The sequence below is a fragment of the Protobothrops mucrosquamatus genome, unplaced genomic scaffold (genome assembly GCF_001527695.2).
Source record: "Protobothrops mucrosquamatus isolate PMUCROS unplaced genomic scaffold, P.Mucros_1.0 scaffold1851, whole genome shotgun sequence".
Classification (NCBI taxonomy): Eukaryota; Metazoa; Chordata; class Lepidosauria; order Squamata; family Viperidae; genus Protobothrops; species Protobothrops mucrosquamatus.
The window spans coordinates 173608-188032 of record NW_015387981.1 but is presented as its reverse complement, the minus strand read 5'-3'; the positions used below and the strand labels follow the sequence as shown (position 1 = coordinate 188032).

At 42.3% G+C, this 14425-nt stretch overlaps 1 protein-coding gene across 1 annotated transcript in view; it reads left to right on the top strand.

Moving 5' to 3' along the window:
• GRM5 (glutamate metabotropic receptor 5) overlaps positions 1 to 14425 on the top strand; it is an 82260-nt gene that overhangs the window by 6799 nt on the left and 61036 nt on the right. Inside the window, exon 3 of the mRNA XM_015823369.1 lies at positions 1578 to 1813. Within this exon, the coding sequence (XP_015678855.1) occupies positions 1578 to 1813 (236 nt within the window). The remainder of the gene's footprint in view (positions 1 to 1577; positions 1814 to 14425) is intronic.

The following is a 14425-nucleotide window of genomic DNA, read 5'->3' as shown; positions in this document are numbered from 1 at the left end:
AGGCCTCCTGCTTCTCTTCTCTGCTTACAACCGGCTCTGAGAGCAACACAAACGGTCCGGGTAAACTCGTTACTGAGCGCGCGCTTTCCTGCGCATGCGCACAAGCTGTTGCCAGTTTGTCTGGCCCCGGGCAGCTTCCGCAGCCCGTTGCCATGGCGACCGCCCGGGCTTGCTTGCTGCAAGTCCCGGGACACAACAATAACAGTATCATTTTTTAACACACACATGTTTGAATCTCACACAATGAGATTCTTGTGGAGTTCTTCTCATATTTGTTCAATTGAAAAGATGCAGGTTCCTCATTAAAATAATGGGAGATCCTATCTTCAATTCCAGTTTATGTGGTGACAATCCAGAAAATTCAACTGAATCAAGGAAGTCTAATTTCATTTTTAATATAGGTGTTAATACCATATAGCTGGAAAGATTTTGACCAGATTCTCAGGCTGCCATTCAGTTGCTAACTATTGTTTCATTCCTCCTTCATTGTTTTTCTTAATAAATATTTTATAATTGGATCACAGAGAACTTCTATTAGAAATATCTTTATGCATGGGACAGACCAGTATAAAATGGATGTCCTTAGGCAATGTCAAAGCTTTGGGTTTCACAATTCCTAACAGAGTTATGGAGTCATAAAATTCAATACCGATCGAAGGATTAAAATATGCCATAAATCTCATGTGTTTGTCTTATCTTGCAAGATTCCAGGGCAGAATGCCTGAGTTTCCAGCATTCTTGTCTTACAGTAACAATAATAGAGTTGGAAGGGACCTTTGAGGTCCTCTAGTCCAACCCCCTGCTCAGGCAGGAAGGCATCTTAGATAAGAGCATTTAAAGACTTGCAAGATTTTGGTAGAGAGAGAGTTTTAAGTAAATAGGCAGGGAGGCAGGTGGGAAGGGAAGGGAAGGGAAGGAGATAGATTTGATTTTTGTATACACTTGAGAAGATTGACCTTTTTTCTAGCCCTTTGAAATAATTAAATTAGAAGCAGAATATCCATATAGCACAAAGAGCAATCTTTGATCAAATCCTAAGCCATTAATTCTTCAGTCTATACTTTGTTCTTTGTTATTCCTTGTTATTCAATTGGCACGGGCTGACTAGTTTTTCAAAAAAAAATACACAGAAATGAAGTCCCAATAAATCTCACCCAGTTTTGATCAGGTAACGTTTGTGAATTCACTTAAGCCAAGATTTGTCTACAGAGAACATAATCAACAAGAAACTAGCCAAGTAAGACAGCTCAAACGCTAATAGATCAAGATTCATCCTACCTTTCAAAGGAATCTAAAAGAACGCTATTTATCCTCAAACAGGCTGATTATTATGATTATACACGTCAGAGTTACTGGAGCGACTCCAATTGCTGTTAAATGACTAGTGTAATTAATTGCACAGTGCATGCACACTTAATTTTGAGGATGAATACTTTGCGAAAGTTTTGCATANCTTGTTAACTTCAGATGCCCTGGTTATTGCCAAGAATATATTCCAGTAATTCCCTTTCATGGTTCAAAGGAGACTTCTCCCTACAAAAACATTTCTCTTTTTATTTTTATTTTTATCTCTGCAGTGATGGCTGGGCAGACAGGTATGATGTGACAGAAGGCTACCAGCGTGAAGCTGCTGGTGGAATAACAATCAAGCTCCAGTCTCCTGGTGTGAAGTGGTTTGATGAATATTACCTGAAACTTCAGCCAGAAACCAATCAGCGAAATCCATGGTTTCAGGAATTTTGGCAGCACCGGTTCCAGTGCCGACTGAAGGGGTCCCCTCAGGAGAACCCCAAATTCAACAAGACCTGCACCAGTAAGTCTTCTGAACCTTACATCTTTATGTAATTGAAAGCAATCATTGTCCAGTTGTTGTCCAAATAGTTCATTATATCCAGGACTAATTTATTATTTCTAATTTACATTAGAAAAAAAGAGTTTATCTTGCAGGATTCAATCTGAGTCGGTCACCCAGGCCAGAGGTTTAGTCTTCCAAGCTTTTGGACTCATGATGGAGCCCACCCTCAGGGAACTGGGCTGTTCTGTGTGTCGTATTTATGTGATGCCTGGTTGTGTGTGACACTTAGTTATAAATTGGGGTGTTGATGGCCAACTATTCAGTCATTGTAAGTCTATACATATGTTGTATATAGTATGTTTTAAATGTGTGCTATGTATGTGTACACTTTGAGAGAAAGCAACTAAATTTCATTTTTTTAATGTGTGCCATTGTGCCCACAGGAAAAAATGACAATAAAGGTTATCTAATCTAATCTAATCATTGGTTGTTGTTTCCTGTGCTGCCACATACTTAGGTACTTAGCAGCAAGGACATGGCAGCACAAGGAAACAACAACCTCCGAGACCGCCTTCTGCCGCAGATTCCTTCCCACAGACCGGTACGCTCACACAGAGTGGGTCTCCTCAGGGTGCCGTCGGCCAAGCAGTGTTGGCTGGCGACCCCCAGGGGGAGGGCCTTCTCTGTGGGTGCCCCTACCCTCTGGAATGAACTACCCCCCGAGATTCGGATAATTCCGGATCTCCTTACCTTCCGTCGCGCCCTCAAGACATGGCTTTTTCAGCAAGCGGACCTGACCTAGGGTGGATTTTATACTGGGTTTTTTAGGAATTTGGAAGACACAACTTTAAAATTTGGTTTAATTCGGTTTTAAGGGGGGGATTGTAGATATGCTTTGGTTTTAAATATGTTGTGCGCCGCCCTGAGTCCCGCTGGGAGAAGGGCGGCATATAAATTAAATTAAATAAATAAATAAATAAATAAATAAACAACCAGTGACTTAATAGGCAGCCATCAATGCCCCAATTAACAACTAAAAGCCACACACAACCAGGCATCACATAAATATAGTGTTTCCCCCAAAATAAGACCAGGTCTTATTTTCAGGGTAGGCCTTATCTCACCTCCGGCACCGACAGCCCCACCCAGCCAGTCCACTTCTTCTGGGGCCAAAGTTCTGCAGCTGCATTCGGGCCTGTATTTTGCAGTCAGGCCTTTCCAGAAGGCCTAGGCAGCCGAGTACCGAGCTGGTTCTTGGCTGCACAGGCCTTCTGGAAAGCCCCGTGACTGAGAAATGCAGGCCTGGCTGCAGAAGAGGCCTCAGAAGTGGGCCAGTGAGGAGAGGCCTGGCTGCAAGGTAAGTGGATGCAGGACGGGTGGGGCAGCTCCACCCCCCCACCCCCATCCTAGCTTGATTTTTAAGTGTGTGCCTCGCCGCAAACCTAGGGCTTATTTTTGGGGTAGGGCTTATATTAGGCCCACCCACAAATATCAAGCTATGGCTTATTTTCAGGGTAGGCCTTACTTTTGGGAAAACATGGGTACAACACATAGAACAACCCAATGCACACATACTGGAGAGAGAAGTTCCTTGAGAATGGGTCCCAGCATGAGCCCAAAAGCTTGAAAGACTAAACCTCTGGACCCAGTGACCGACTCAGATTGAATCCTGCAAATTTATACTGGGACATGTATATTTGCCTTCATTCAAAAGCGCTTACCCAGGTGAACATACTGGTCCTGCTTTTAAATATTGTCTGTTGCAATGAGTTAAAGAAAATGGAAGTGACCATTTCAAATTATGATTTATAGATTAAATAAGCTGGTTATTCTATTTGGTTGATTCCTTTCCTAAGCCAGATCAAGGTGCGCTAGTGGAAAATACACAAAATCTGTAGAACTGTTCTTGTTTTTAAAGCTACAGATTTTGTGGTTACATAGAGCATTTGTGATAAATGCAGTGTCAGATTATATTGCATTATTGGACAACCTGTGACCCGTGGGTCTTCCTTTCAGAGATATTTCCTTACCTAAACAGAAAAAATAGAATGGCCATTTTATTAAAGAAGAAAGACGTGTAGCAAAAGAAATATAGATATTTTTCATTTAACAAAGGACACTTTTGATAACAATACTTGTGGATGATGTGCCATTCTTTAGGAATACTGCAATGTTTTTATTTCTTTTTCCTTGGCTTAAAGCAACGTACAGCTGACTATGCTGAAATATCAGTTTCTCCAGCGAAAACAGCACCTTTTCCATGGGTTGTCCTTGTGCTTTGTGTGTAGTGAGAACAAATATTATTTTGCTGTTTTTTAAATTGTTTAATTGTTTTACAGTTGTAGACTTGCAAGCCATCCAAAGTCACTTGATTGAATTGGGTGGCAATAAAATGAATGGATGAATAAAGGAATGAATGGAGGGAGGGAGGGAGGGAGGAAGGAAGGAAGGAGTGAGGAACTGTGTCTGCTGAAGAAGGATATCTTCACTTTCTGATAAACTGAGTGTAATTCTTGGAATCATAACAGTATCATTTTTTAACACACACATGTTTGAATCTCACACAATGAGATTCTTGTGGAGTTCTTCTCATATTTGTTCAATTGAAAAGATGCAGGTTCCTCATTAAAATAATGGGAGATCCTATCTTCAATTCCAGTTTATGTGGTGACAATCCAGAAAATTCAACTGAATCAAGGAAGTCTAATTTCATTTTTAATATAGGTGTTAATACCATATAGCTGGAAAGATTTTGACCAGATTCTCAGGCCGCCATTCAGTTGCTAACTATTGTTTCATTCCTCCTTCATTGTTTTTCTTAATAAATATTTTATAATTGGATCACAGAGAACTTCTATTAGAAATATCTTTATGCATGGGACAGACCAGTATAAAATGGATGTCCTTAGGCAATGTCAAAGCTTTGGGTTTCACAATTCCTAACAGAGTTATGGAGTCATAAAATTCAATACCGATCGAAGGATTAAAATATGCCATAAATCTCATGTGTTTGTCTTATCTTGCAAGATTCCAGGGCAGAATGCCTGAGTTTCCAGCATTCTCGTCTTACAGTAACAATAATAGAGTTGGAAGGGACCTTTGAGGTCCTCTAGTCCAACCCCCTGCTCAGGCAGGAAGGCATCTTAGATGAGAGCATTTAAAGACTTGCAAGATTTTGGTAGAGAGAGAATTTTAAGTAAATAGGCAGGGAGGCAGGTGGGAAGGGAAGGGAAGGGAAGGGAAGGAAAGGAGATAGATTTGATTTTTGTATACACTTGAGAAGATTGACCTTTTTTCTAGCCCTTTGAAATAATTAAATTAGAAGCAGAATATCCATATAGCACAAAGAGCAATCTTTGATCAAATCCTAAGCCATTAATTCTTCAATCTATACTTCGTTCCTTGTTATTCAATTGGCATGGGCTGACTAGTTTTTTTTAAAAAAATACACAGAAGTGAAGTCCCAATAAATCTCACCCAGTTTTGATCAGGTAACGTTTGTGAATTCACTTAAGCCAAGATTTGTCTACAGAGAACATAATCAACAAGGAACTAGCCAAGTAAGACAGCTCAAATGCTAATAGATCAAGATTCATCCTACCTTTCAAAGGAATCTAAAAGAACGCTATTTATCCTCAAACAGGCTGATTATTATGATTATACACGTCAGAGTTACTGGAGCGACTCCAATTGCTGTTAAATGACTAGTGTAATTAATTGCACAGTGCATGCACACTTAATTTTGAGGATGAATACTTTGCGAAAGTTTTGCATATTGCAACATCATCTGCTGCTCAGCGTTTCACTTAATTTCAATTAAAATGCATTTTGTGGGCCATCCTTTTTCAAAGCTATTGTGCTTGTTATTTTTAATTAGAAAGAGACACAAGTTGAGTAAGATAGTATGGCTGTTTCCTTTGCATCCCCCTCTTGTTTATGCTTTCTACTACTTTGTGAGTATTTATGTATGCATTTAGTTGATTTATTCAGTCTCGTCCACAAAATGACACAGGATGGGATGCAATTTAAAAAAAAACACAGGGAGAACAGGAATAAGCTGTTGTAAGATATATTGTATATAATGTACTTTTCGTGTATTAAAAAGAAATGCAAACTTATTACCGAGGCAATCCAACAATGAATCATATCGGATAAGATTACAAAAGGTCTCCAACCAACTTCTGAGAAAAAGTCCCAAAAGTGCTTTTTCCAAAAAGCTAGTGGACTTTCTTGGGGGTTTTTTTCCCTTGAAAACACTTTGCTTCTCACCCAAGAAGCTTCTTCAGTTCTGAAGTCCTGTTCAATTCAGAACTGAAGAAGCTTCTTGGATGAGATGTAAAATGTTTTCGGGGGGGGGACCCCAAGAAAGTTCAGTTGCCTTTTGGAAAAAGCACCTTAGGGACAACCATGACCTGGATGATTGAGAAGCTCCATAGACTTCTGAGAAAAAAAACTTGGTCTTTAAGTCGTTAAGAAAAGCAGACTGGCTTTCTGATTCTTTGGTCATAGGCATTCTTTTTTTTTAAGTTTTTTATTTATAATACAGTTAAAACAAAAATGGACATAACGTAACACTCCAGCATATGTATTTCTAACAATTTGTTCCTCTTCATACATATAGTTCTTAATCTCTCAATATACATACAGTACATATTTTTCTATACAATACAATATCTAATTTATTTCTCTATATACTAACATACAATTATATATATTTCTATCTTAACACTAGCTTATAACCCGAACAGTCCCCCTTGATTCACACCAGTAATAAAATTTGTCCCAGATTTCAAAATAATCTGACTCTGTCTTGTCCTTCATTTCCATTGTGAGCCTATCCATATCGGCACACGATAAAATTTTGTATAAAACCTCTTCTTCTGTTGGAGTTTCTTTATTTCTCCAATTTTGTGCATACGCCAATCTAGCAGCTGTGAAAATGTGTAACATCAGGTAAAATATTCCCTTTATCGTATTTCTGTGTAGTTATGCCTAATAAGAAGAGTTCTGGTTTTAGCTCTATCTCTACCATTAATATTTCTTCCAGCCATTTTTTTTTATCTTATTCCAAAAATCACAAGCTTTTGGGCACTCCCACCACATATGGTAATAGGTCCCTATTGCCAATTTGCATTTCCAGCATATGGCTGAAAAATTTGGACCCATTTTAGCTAACCTTGTGGGTGGGAGATGCCATCTATAGAACATAAGACGTTTTGTGGCATGGAATGCAGAAATAGCCAAGGGTCACCATCATGGGGGATTCATATCCAATTGTTGAAGGAAAAATCTTCATCATGGTTCAGTCCAACCCGGGGATAAACAACACGGTGACTGCTTTAGAAAGAAGGTTGCAGTTTATTGAAGAGGAGAGCGCGAGAGAAAGATGGCTCTGGAAGAAAAGAGAGTGAGCACATGTAAGGAGTGGGTTTTTATACCCTCTGGGGCTCTTGAGGTTGTTTCCTGTTTCTGTTTGAGGCTTTGTATTTCCTGTGTCATGTATTTTAACCTGAGTCTGAGTGTGCCCTTTGGCATCTGTGGGTTAATCCTATTATGTCCTGTCTTAGAGTTTGGGTGGAGTATGTAGATTTTAGGTGTTTTTCTCTTTTTAATCTTCTAGCTGGGGGCTTCCAACCTTCCTGGATTATTTACATCTGCATTTCTACAGAGCTGGTTTCTGCTTGGGGGAGGGAGATTTGGGGCTATTAAGAAAACTGGCCATGCTGTTCTGCCTCTTTAAGATCCTTTGAGGAAATATATTTTTCTGCCCTTTTTAATATTTCCTTCTCTGGGGGGGCTGACTTCCCACACTATCCTTCTTGAATCTTGCCATTTCCTCTACCTCCACTCTAATCCATGAAGGAGGAACAATTATGCAATAATAGATGCTTAACAAAGGGGTTTGAAAATTAGTGTAATGTTTGGGCTAACCTGTTGACTGTTTCCCTCCCCCTTTCTTTCTACGTATATATTATGATAGATTCTCTGGTATGGAGGATTTCTTTCTTTAATATAGTATTTTTGTCATGTAAGAATGGGAAAGCTTATAATTAATCTATAGACCTGTCGTATAAAGGGAGGAGAACCTACCAGGTTTTTTAAAAAATCTTTCACTACCCAGCAGGGTGGATTCTTTATATTCAATGTTAGATATTTTTGACATTTAGGGGGGTGTCATTTTTTTCCTTTCTTTTGTACACACAAAAAAACCCATTTCTTCCCTCTATTGTTACTGTTCAGTGTTAGTTACCACACACAGAACAGCCCAATGCACACAGAGAAGTTCCCTACGGATGGGTTTCCGGCATGAGTCCAAACATTCGGAAGACAAAACCTTTAGTCCCAGTGACCGACCGAGATTGGATCCTGCAACATTATCCTGGGACACGTATATTTTGCCCTTCATTCGTTAGTTTTTCTGTTTTGTATTTTATCCTTGTTGGCAAAACGAAAATAAATATGTTTAAAAAAAGAGAAGGAGGAGCAATTGAAAGCCAGTGTGGTGTAGTGGTTGGGAGGAATGACCTATGGGCAGTGGTGGGATTCAGCCAGTTCGCATTGGTTCAGCAGAACCGGTAACTAAATTTTGTTGAATTTAGAAAACCGGCTGAATGCACACTGCTTCCGGAAGTCCGTTCTAGGTCTGGGAGGCCTGGAGGAGGCCTCCCAGGCCTAGAACAGCCCACCGGAAGTGCGTGGATGCCTCTTCTGGAAGTCTGTTCTAGGCCTCGGAGGCCCAGGCCTGCATCCACACAGAGAACTGGTTGTTCAGGTATTTGAATCCCACCACTGCCTACGAGCCGTGGTTAAATGAGGCTCCCATCCCATTTTTGTGAAATAAAGAGCCTTCCCTTAACTTCAGGTGACAACTCAATTTCTTGTTTTGGTAAATGATGAAAAGGAAAAAAAAAAACAAAATCTGGCGGGACAAGCACCATGGCACAACATAGGCACTCGGAGCCCTCTCTGTGGGCAAACATGCCGTTGCCCCAGCCTTGCCTCTGCCCATGACCCCCTCCTCACCAGCAGCCCCCCTGGAGGAGAGTTGCCCCTGAGCGTGGCCCACACGGAGCAGTGCAGCCAAGGACATGGCAGCCAGGCAGCGTAGACAAGGCTCTGCCTTCATGCCCCAACATGCACAGTTGATGCTGTGGGGCGCGGGCAGAGGGCATGGCCGCCATGGTGCTGCTGGGCTGCCTGGGTGATCTGCGGTGGGCCCTGGAGGCGGTGAGTGGTCCTGCGGGCAGGCGGGGTGGGGCGGAGCGGGGGCAGGGGGTGGGGCAGGAGCGGGGCCGGTTTTTGGGCACTCGGTCTCTAAAAGGTTCGCCATCACTGACATAGGAGATCAAACCCATCAGGATGAGATTCAGTGGTCCATCTGCATTTGAAAGACAAAGGTCACTCTTTTGAAGACAGCAAAGTCCATATTTTGGATAGTTTGAAAGAGGGGTCAAAGAGGCCATTTATGTTAACAATGAGCAGCCCTCTCTCAACAGAGGGGGAAGGATAACACACCACCTATCTCCAGTTTACAACGCAGTCCTTGCAGCAGTTCCAAGAAGATTCCACAACCAATTGCTCTCTGATTCAGGCAAGAGACTGCTAACCACCAGATGACTGCAAAGAAATACAATCTTCCCATCCCCCACCCACCCAAAATCCAGTCAGAACCTATCCTTCCATCCCCCCACCACCCAGTCTCAACTGTCAGTACCTATCCTTCCATCCCTCCACCATAAGAACTGATGAAGCTTCTTGGATGAGAAACTAGACATTTTGTTCTTCTTCCTCAAGGGAAAGAAAAACAGTCCAGTTACTTTTTGAAAAAGCGTCTTTGAGGCAACCACGACCTGGATGACTGAGAATCTCCACAGACTGGTGGGAAGAAGTTGTTCCAACTTCGTGATTTCTGTGATGGGCAGGAAATAGGATCCTTGCCGCCTTTTGTCCTACCATTTCAGCTCCAGAAAGAGTGCAGGTTGCGGTATTTGGAATGCTTCTATAGAAATGGAAATAATCCTGATTTAAATTGCCAGGTTTTACACCAGTGCCATGGTGACTGCTCTCTGCTCAAGCTGGTTTCCCATTACAGAGAAACTGCAAATACACACACAGCCATTGACAATGCAGGAGTCTGAAAAAGCACCGGGGCAAAGTCATTCTTTGTAGTCTTTCATAAAATGCACCAATAATGGACCTCTTTCCTCTCCTACCCACATCCCTTCTGTTCTTTTCTTTTAAAGCTGCTTGGGTGAACAATGCAGCCTTCTGCAAACAGCTCTGAACAGCACAAAGGCTCTGTGTGCTGCAGAAATTTTGCCTCTCCCCAGAATAAAAGAGCGAGGCAGATCCCGTGTGAGTTTATCCAAACTGAGAGCAAACATTCAAACAATCGTTTCAGTGCCTCCCTTGTCATTCACCTCGCCATTTCCAGTTTCCTCAAATGACTCTTTTTTTTTTCTTGGTACCCGTACTGCTGCAGGAGCCCTTAACTGCCTCTTAGCATAAGTGGATGATGCCTTCTGAACTTGTGAAAAAGGCCGTGCTGAATTACATGATTCATATACAATTACCTCCTGCAAGATCTGATGATGACTTCAAACTGGATGGCTTTCAAAAAAAAAAAAAAGATGCTATATATATTTATGTTAGCAGTAAAAGGAAACCAGGCTGCCAAAGAACACGGTGGCTAGACTCTATCAAAGCTGACACCAGCTAGAGCAGACATGTCAAACACAAGGCCCGGGGGGCGGATGCGGCCCGCGAAGTGGTTTCATGTGGTCCGCGAAGCCATCCTGGAAACAGTGAGGGAACGGCCCCAGCTGCCTTGGCCCTGGCCGGCCGGGAGCCAATGTACAATTTTGTGGTGGCCATCTTGGCACTTGCCCCGGTGGACCATGCCTTGGCACTTGTCCCGGTCCCACCCCCTTCTGCCAGAGACCCTCAGATCTGTCCTACTCCTGCCCAGGCCCCCCATAGGCCCCCTTGACGCAAATGATGTAGAACTGGCCACGCCCACCCAGTAGGCCACACCCACTCCATCCACACCCACCCAGTAGGCTGCACCCACTCTGGCCACACCCACCCAGCCCCCCAAGGGCAACCGCAATGCTGATGCGGCCCTCAATGAAATTGAGTTTGACACCCCTGAGCCAGAGCATAGAGAAATTCAAAGAAGTAGTGCAAGGTTGGAAGATAACAGAACAACAGAGTTGGAAGGGACCATGGAGGTCTTCTAGTCCAAACCCCTGCACAAGCAGGAGACCCTGGCCTATACTATTCCAGAGAAGTGGCTGTCCAGTCTCTTCTTAAAAGCCTCCAGTGATGGAGCACCCACCACTTCTGAACGCAACCTTTTCCATTGCTCAATTGTCCTCACTGTTAGGAAGTTTCTCCTTAATTCCAGGTTGCTTCTCTCCTTGATTAGTTTCCACCCGTTGCTTCTTCTCCTGCCTTCAGCTGCTTTGGAGAATAGGTTGAGCCAGCCTGGCCGGCTCAGGAATTCTGGGAGTTGAAGTCCACAAGTCATAAAAGAACCAAGGTTCCCCACCCTTGTTCTAGTGGCTTGTCAGTGTTGGTGGGGGTGGTCTTACAAGTTCTTTAGTTGGGCTGTTTACTGTTAGGCTGTTTGGCAGTTCCTTGATTGTTTATTCCTTGATTGTTGGTCTGATGTCAATCTTGGTGTTAATCTCCGCTCATCTGTGTTCTGATTGCTGGTGTGTGTGTGTGTCTGGTGGTGGGTGTTTGGCCGGTACACTGAGAGGGCAAGCCACCAGAATATAAACTGAGAGCAAACCCCACTCCTTACTATCAGTGATGCTACCTAGTTTGGGTAATGAAATATCTGCAAGAAAACAAGCAAGCTCAAAGAGCACCAAGGACCCCCCCCCCCTCATTTAAACCCTGAGCCACATATATTTTCCTTCACTGATATGATCACTAATGATCTAAGCAGGTGCTTAATAAGAACTTAAAGGAGGCATTAGACAATTTTTGCTGTGGGATGCTTGGTGCTCTCTGAGCTTGGTGGTTTTCTTGCAGGCGTTTCATTACCCAAACTAGGTAACATCATCAGTGCTATTAAGGAGTGGGGTTTGCTGTCAGTTTATATTCTGGTGGCTTGTCTGTCAATGTTGGTGGGGGTGGTTTTAGAGATTCTTTGTTGGGCTGTTTGCTGTTGGCTTCTTTGGCAATTTCTTGATTGGGGTCTTGTTTACTTGAAGGTTGATCTCATGTTAACTTTGGAGTTAATCCATGCTGATCTGGGTGCTGATTGCTGGTGGAGAGGTGCTGGGGCCTTTTTGATCCTGGGTGATTGTCCCTTTTTCATAGTCTATAGATGTTAATATATATGTGTCTATTGATGGTTGATTTGTCAGAGTGCTAGGCTTCTAGAAATTCCCTTTTTTTCGGACTTGGCTTTGTCTGGGATGGTCACATTTTCCCAAGGGAAACTATGGTTAAATCTGTCTATATGTTGTGAAATCAAAGAGTTTTCATCGTGTCTTCTGACTGCTAGTTGATGCATTTGGCCAATCCTCTGCATGCTTGTCCTACATAGTGGTTGTTGCAGTCCTTACATTGTATGTTTGAAGATGACTTCTGTTTTTTCTTCTAGGGTTGTTGGGTTCTCTGGTCCTTATTGTGATCATAAGTTGAGGGCTACGTGTAAAATGTAGGAGTTCCATAAAGCAATCAAGAATTCTGAAGACTCAAAACTCTGAAGGCAAATAGCTAAGAAGGCAGCAGCATCACCCTTACTCAAGCTGATGGTTAATATATGCCAAATCTGGTCATTCATCCATTGCCAGTTCTTGCATGAACTTGATCTCATTACAAATGGACCTATCAACACCAGTTCAAAGCCAAGGTTTAGCAGTCTTGAATTGCCTGATATTTAAGTTGTTCAGACTCTACTTGATTGCTTGAATAAATCAATATTAGCTGTATTCATATAATAATTAAACAACAGCCGAGTTCATATTCATTGAACTGAATTAAAATTCAATTTAATTAAAATCAAACAAACCACCTTACGTTATTCAAATCAAAGCTTAGCTTCAACAGTATAGAGTTTTTTAAAAAAACAATTTGCATTGTCTGTTGTCTTGGAGTAGACACATCCATTCAAGGTTTGCAACTAGTTGTTGTTGTTGTTCGTCCATCGATTTTGATGAAGACCTTGACATCTTATGGATTATGGGCCATCAGCGGTGTGTCCGTAGATGGCTGATGAGACCGATGTTAGCACGGAATGTTCTGCCACATACTGAACAGAGAAATGTGGACACTGTTGCTTCAGCATTTGCAGCTCTGGCTTTACGGAGTGCTCGCTTCTCTTGTGCCAAGATTGTCCTCCTGGGTTCATATGTCTGGCACCCCTGGTAAACCAGGGTACGCCATGTCGGTCGATCATGCGCCAAAAATTCCCAAGAGATGGTGTCGATATCCAGGGACTTGAGAGATGCTTTCAGCGTGTCTTTGTATCGCTTCTTTTGTCCCCCGTGCGATCGCTTTCCTTGAGACAGCTCACCATAGAAGAGCTGTTTAGGGATGCGATGGTCTGGCATCCTTACAACGTGGCCTGCCCAGCGCATCTGGGCTTTCATCAACAGAGTGTAAACTGATGATAGGCCTGCTCTGGAGAGGACATCTGTATCTGGTATCTTATCCTGCCACCGGATCCTCAGAATTCTGCGAATATATATATATTGCAATAGCAATAGCACTTAGATGTATATACTGCTTCATAGTGCTTTACAGCTCTCTCTAAGTGGTTTACAGAGTCACCATATTGCCCCCAACAATTTTACCAACCTCAGAACGATGGAAGGCTGAGTTAACCTTGAGCTGGTCAGGATCAAACTGCTGGCAGTCAGCAGAATCAGCCTGCAATACTGCATTCTAACCACTGGGCCATCACAGCTCTTTATAACAGCAACACTGTTATCTCCAGCGTGCCTCACCACATATAATACGATGGTTGTAGATCAAGTTGGAAAGGAAGTCACGAATATTTAACAAGCCAAATTTCTGGACAGCAGCAGAAAATACCAATGCAGAAGGAACAAAGCAAGACCCAGTGGGAATTGTATGGTCTTGGAAGATAAATGAACACATGCCTCTGGGTGATTAGCACCACCAAGCAACAGATACATTCTGCACATTATAAGATCAAATAATGCAGACTGTATAATAATGAATTTGACAGCAATAGAGGAAATGTATATGTAGGTGGGAAAATAATAAGGCAGGTGTGATGACAATGATAGAAAATCTCAGACTGCACTCCAATGGGAAATCATCCCACTTTATGAAATCTTAGAAAATACTGTTTGAGCAGCTATCTTTCCAATGCCAGTGTCATTTTATAATCAGAACTACTCCAGGGGCAGTGTAATTAGGCCCTACACTGTAGAATGGTAGACCAAAATTAAAAACATGTCCATTGACTAGGGCAGGTTGTCCCTAAAACCCAAAGGTTTTTGAATTGATGCTCCTTGCATTCTTAATCATGTGCCTGTGTGTGTCTTTGTGTAGCAGATGTTGTAATTGCTGTACATTCTGTATAAGCGTTGTGATCCAATCTGGCGTACATATGCACGTGTATAGAGATATTATTGCTTACAT